Genomic DNA, 6,000 nt, shown 5'->3' on the forward strand with positions numbered 1-6,000 from the left:
CCGACCTTTGGGGAGGTTTGGGCGCCTCCCCAAACCTCGGCAGGTCTCCGTTCCTCCTGCCGACCTTTGGGGAGGTTTGGGCGCCTCCCCAAACCTCGGCAGGTCTCCGTTCCTGTTTGGGGAGGTTTGGGCGCCTCCCCAAACCTCCCCAAACCTCGGCAGGTCTCCGTTCCTCCGCGCAGACCTGCCGACCTTTGGGGAGGTTTGGGCGCCTCCCCAAACGTCCCCAAACCTCGGCAGGTCTCCGTTCCTGTTTGGGGAGGTTTGGGCGCCTCCCCAAACCTCCCCAAACCTCGGCAGGTCTCCGTTCCTCCGCGCAGACCTGCCGACCTTTGGGGAGGTTTGGGCGCCTCCCCAAACGTCCCCAAACCTCGGCAGGTCTCCGTTCCTGTTTGGGGAGGTTTGGGCGCCTCCCCAAACCTCCCCAAACCTCGGCAGGTCTCCGTTCCTCCGCGCAGACCTGCCGACCTTTGGGGAGGTTTGGGCGCCTCCCCAAACCTCGGCAGGTCTCCGTTCCTGTTTGGGGAGGTTTGGGCGCCTCCCCAAACCTCGGCAGGTCTCCGTTCCTCCGCGCAGACCTGCCGACCTTTGGGGAGGTTTGGGCGCCTCCCCAAACGTCCCCAAACCTCGGCAGGTCTCCGTTCCTGTTTGGGGAGGTTTGGGCGCCTCCCCAAACCTCCCCAAACCTCGGCAGGTCTCCGTTCCTCCGCGCAGACCTGCCGACCTTTGGGGAGGTTTGGGCGCCTCCCCAAACGTCCCCAAACCTCGGCAGGTCTCCATTCCTGTTTGGGGAGGTTTGGGCGCCTCCCCAAACCTCCCCAAACCTCGGCAGGTCTCCGTTCCTCCGCGCAGACCTGCCGACCTTTGGGGAGGTTTGGGCGCCTCCCCAAACGTCCCCAAACCTCGGCAGGTCTCCGTTCCTGTTTGGGGAGGTTTGGGCGCCTCCCCAAACGTCCCCAAACCTCGGCAGGTCTCCGTTCCTCCGCGCAGACCTGCCGACCTTTGGGGAGGTTTGGGCGCCTCCCCAAACCTCCCCAAACCTCGGCAGGTCTCCGTTCCTGTTTGGGGAGGTTTGGGCGCCTCCCCAAACCTCCCCAAACCTCGGCAGGTCTCCGTTCCTCCGCGCAGACCTGCCGACCTTTGGGGAGGTTTGGGCGCCTCCCCAAACGTCCCCAAACCTCGGCAGGTCTCCGTTCCTGTTTGGGGAGGTTTGGGCGCCTCCCCAAACCTCCCCAAACCTCGGCAGGTCTCCGTTCCTCCGCGCAGACCTGCCGACCTTTGGGGAGGTTTGGGCGCCTCCCCAAACGTCCCCAAACCTCGGCAGGTCTCCGTTCCTGTTTGGGGAGGTTTGGGCGCCTCCCCAAACGTCCCCAAACCTCGGCAGGTCTCCGTTCCTCCGCGCAGACCTGCCGACCTTTGGGGAGGTTTGGGCGCCTCCCCAAACCTCCCCAAACCTCGGCAGGTCTCCGTTCTTCCTGCCGACCTTTGGGGAGGTTTGGGCGCCTCCCCAAACCTCCCCAAACGTCGGCAGGTCTGCGCGGAGGAACGGAGACCTGCCGAGGTTTGGGGAGGTTTGGGGAGGCGCCCAAACCTCCCCAAACAGGAACGGAGACCTGCCGAGGTTTGGGGAGGTTTGGGGAGGCGCCCAAACCTCCCCAAAGGTCGGCAGGTCTGCGCGGAGGAACGGAGACCTGCCGAGGTTTGGGGAGGTTTGGGGAGGCGCCCAAACCTCCCCAAACAGGAACGGAGACCTGCCGAGGTTTGGGGACGTTTGGGGAGGCGCCCAAACCTCCCCAAAGGTCGGCAGGTCTGCGCGGAGGAACGGAGACCTGCCGAGGTTTGGGGAGGTTTGGGGAGGCGCCCAAACCTCCCCAAACAGGAACGGAGACCTGCCGAGGTTTGGGGACGTTTGGGGAGGCGCCCAAACCTCCCCAAAGGTCGGCAGGTCTGCGCGGAGGAACGGAGACCTGCCGAGGTTTGGGGAGGTTTGGGGAGGCGCCCAAACCTCCCCAAACAGGAACGGAGACCTGCCGAGGTTTGGGGACGTTTGGGGAGGCGCCCAAACCTCCCCAAAGGTCGGCAGGTCTGCGCGGAGGAACGGAGACCTGCCGAGGTTTGGGGAGGTTTGGGGAGGCGCCCAAACCTCCCCAAACAGGAACGGAGACCTGCCGAGGTTTGGGGACGTTTGGGGAGGCGCCCAAACCTCCCCAAAGGTCGGCAGGTCTGCGCGGAGGAACGGAGACCTGCCGAGGTTTGGGGAGGTTTGGGGAGGCGCCCAAACCTCCCCAAACAGGAACGGAGACCTGCCGAGGTTTGGGGACGTTTGGGGAGGCGCCCAAACCTCCCCAAAGGTCGGCAGGTCTGCGCGGAGGAACGGAGACCTGCCGAGGTTTGGGGAGGTTTGGGGAGGCGCCCAAACCTCCCCAAACAGGAACGGAGACCTGCCGAGGTTTGGGGACGTTTGGGGAGGCGCCCAAACCTCCCCAAAGGTCGGCAGGTCTGCGCGGAGGAACGGAGACCTGCCGAGGTTTGGGGAGGTTTGGGGAGGCGCCCAAACCTCCCCAAACAGGAACGGAGACCTGCCGAGGTTTGGGGACGTTTGGGGAGGCGCCCAAACCTCCCCAAAGGTCGGCAGGTCTGCGCGGAGGAACGGAGACCTGCCGAGGTTTGGGGAGGTTTGGGGAGGCGCCCAAACCTCCCCAAACAGGAATGGAGACCTGCCGAGGTTTGGGGAGGTTTGGGGAGGCGCCCAAACCTCCCCAAACGTCGGCAGGTCTGCGCGGAGGAACGGAGACCTGCCGAGGTTTGGGGAGGTTTGGGGAGGCGCCCAAACCTCCCCAAACAGGAACGGAGACCTGCCGAGGTTTGGGGACGTTTGGGGAGGCGCCCAAACCTCCCCAAAGGTCGGCAGGTCTGCGCGGAGGAACGGAGACCTGCCGAGGTTTGGGGAGGCGCCCAAACCTCCCCAAAGGTCGGCAGGAGGAACGGAGACTTGCCGAGGTTTGGGGAGGCGCCCAAACCTCCCCAAAGGTCGGCAGGAGGAACGGAGACCTGCCGAGGTTTGGGGAGGTTTGGGGAGGCGCCCAAACCTCCCCAAAGGTCGGCAGGAGGAACGGAGACCTGCCGACGTTTGGGGAGGTTTGGGGAGGCGCCCAAACCTCCCCAAAGGTCGGCAGGAGGAACGGAGACCTGCCGACGAGCCGCGGCCACACAGGGTATTCCTGTGTATTCAGGCTTGCAGAACGGCGGATCGGCTTATACTCGAGTCAATAACTTTTTCCAGTTTTGGGGGGTGAAATTGGGGGTCTCGGCTTATACTCGAGTCGGCTTATACTCAAGTATATACGGTATATATTTTTAAAATATAAATACCAAGCTAGAACTGATTGTCATTAATTGTAACCCATGATATTATATATATATGTATGTATGTATGTATGTATATGTGTATGTGTATGTATATGTATATAAAAGGTAAAGGTTCCCCCGCACATGCGTGCTAGTTGTTTCCAACTCTAGGGGCCGGTGCTCATCTCCATTTCAAAGCCGAAGAGCCAGCACTTGTCTGAGGACGTCTCCATGGTCATGTGGCCGGCATGACTAGACGCCAAAGGCGCACGGAATGCTGTTATCTTCCCACCGTAGTGGTCCCTATTTTCCTATTTGCATTTTTATGTGCTTTCGAACTGCTAGGTTGGCAGAAGCTGGGACGAATAACAGGCACTCACTCTGTTACGCGGCACTCAGGATGTATGTATGTATGTATGTATGTATGTATATATATATGTATGTATGTATGTATGTATATGTATATGTATATGTATATATGTGTGTGTGTGTATTGTAATAGAGAAAAAATTAGAAGGTTGAGATAACAGTCAGCAGGCCCTTTATGGTAGGTCCCCCCACCCCCCAAATCTGGCATTCTACATTTTCTGATGGGGCTGGGAAACCTGTGACCCTCCTGCTGTTACTAAGTAAAGCACCAAGATCCCTCATCTTTGGCCATATGGACTAGAGCAACCAAGAGTTTAATTCAGCAGCATCTGTAAAGCCCCTCCTTAACTTGCCCACACACACATTCTGACCTCACATGGAAAAAAAGACAGTGGGGGGGGGGGAAACAAAGACAAGCAAATCATACTGGTTTTCTCCCTTAAACCCCTCCCTTCCCCAAACTGCTTTTCCCTTTTCCCAGCAGCAGCAGCAAGGTTTCCTTACTCTTTTCTGCCCCAGCTCTTTAAAAGAGTCACATCGTGTAGAAGAATCCTGCCAATTATGCATTGCAGCATTGCTAGCTGGCATCCCTAAAGAGGCAATGCAGGTGAGCCCAAGAAAGCCTCAGAGCAATTAATGAGCCGTAAAGTATAGGAACTGGAGGCAACAAGTCTCCAACAACTCTTCCAGGAAGGTGGGCGGTTCAAAAATGTGATATAGATAGATAAGATAAAATAGATTAGATAGATAAAACAGATCAGGTAGATCAGGTAGGCAGGCAGGCTGGCAAAACTTCATTTCAGGTATTGAGCTTGAGAAAACAAGTTAGCTGCCAGGGTAAAACAAAAGGACCACTTGGCTTAGAGTTAGAGCAGGGGTAGGCAACCTCGGCTCTTTTATGGCTCATGGACTTCAATTCCCAGAATTCCTGAGCCAGCTTGGCTGGCTCAGGAATTCTGGGAGTTGAAGTCCATGAGTCATAAAAGAGCCGAGGTTGCCTACCCCTGAGTTAGAGCATAATACTTCCAAACCCACCCCCCCCCCACCCTGCACAAGCTTTGCTTTGGGATCAGAAGACCTAGGAAAGAAAGGAACCAACCCCTCGTTCGTTTGGGATCTTCCCAGCCCTCGATACCCCCCCCCCATCTACCGCTCGCTCCATTCCCACCAAGACGATCCCCTTCCCAGCCTCCCTTTTAAAAACAGAACTACCAGACTCGGACAGAGGGGTTGGACGGCGCTGGCTTCCCGGGCTTCGCCTGTTCGGTTTCGGAGACAAGTCACTGCAGCAAGGGACGGCGATGCACCTAGCGCAGCTGCCTCGTTCCGACGCTAGACAAAAGCTCCTTTTCCCGCAGAGCTCCGGAGCCCTCGCCCGCACTGCCCGACGAGGAGCGCGGTTCCGTCCAGGAGCTCGGACTCGGTCCTCCTCTGCCCAGAGACCGGCGCTCCAGGTAAACCGAGGCGGACGGCTTTTCTCCCGATTTATAGCGCCCACCTGGCAGCGAGCTCGCAGCAGCTGGTCGAGCCGTAACGTCGGAAAGGGCACAGCCGTCCCCGGGCAGGAGCTCGGCTAAGCCCTCCCCGATTGCCGGGACCGTGCGACGCGACCCTCCTCACCTGTCCTCCGAGACGCTGATGAGCCCCTCTTCCTTGGGCACGATGGCCGCCATGGTCACCGTGTCTTGCGAGCCCTCCACCTGGCCGAGCAAGAGGGGCCGCCGAGTGAGCGGCACGGACGGCGAAGGCTGAGCAGCCATGGGGAGCGCTCGAGCGGTGCCAGCTTTCACCCCGCCGCCGCCGCCGCCACCGAAAGCTCCGCACTCCCGGCCTGCCCTACCCTTTCTGGCCGCGCCTGCGCATTCGGAGGAGAGCGGCAAAGCCCCCAAAGGCTACGGTCGCAACGGCTTTCTCCGACGACTTCCGGATCTCGAAGGTAGCTAGCCTCTGCATTCATCGGTGCGCCCGATCGAAAAAAACGGGGGGGGGGGCGGACTGAGCGTGGGATGAGACTCCACCAGGAAGGAAAAGCCGGCTTAGCTACAAGCTCACTTTCCTTGCAGTTATTAGAAAGAAAAATCATCATCCTGGCTAGACCCACCGCAAGTGTAAAATAATGCTGAAGCAGGAAGACCCCCCCTTTTTTTTCTCGCAGATTTGCTCTTGCGTGTTCGACGAGCAGACGTGCGACAGGGAGAGGGAGAGGGAGAGAGAGAGAGAGAGAGAGAGAGAGAGAGAGAGAGAGTTTTCACCAGATAATATAGATAGATAGGATAGATAGAT

At 58.9% G+C, this 6,000-nt stretch overlaps 1 protein-coding gene across 1 annotated transcript in view; it reads right to left on the reverse strand.

The window, feature by feature from the left end:
* WDFY2 (WD repeat and FYVE domain containing 2) overlaps window positions 1-5,618 on the reverse strand; it is a 49,114-nt gene extending 43,496 nt beyond the window's left edge. The window contains exon 1 of the mRNA XM_081344535.1: window positions 5,338-5,618. Coding sequence (XP_081200661.1) covers window positions 5,338-5,477 — 140 coding nt within the window. The 5' untranslated portion in view covers window positions 5,478-5,618. The remainder of the gene's footprint in view (window positions 1-5,337) is intronic.
* Window positions 5,619-6,000: the final 382 nt, after the last annotated feature.

This window comes from Vipera berus, assembly GCF_964194415.1.
Source record: "Vipera berus genome assembly, chromosome: 1".
Taxonomy (NCBI): domain Eukaryota; kingdom Metazoa; phylum Chordata; class Lepidosauria; order Squamata; family Viperidae; genus Vipera; species Vipera berus.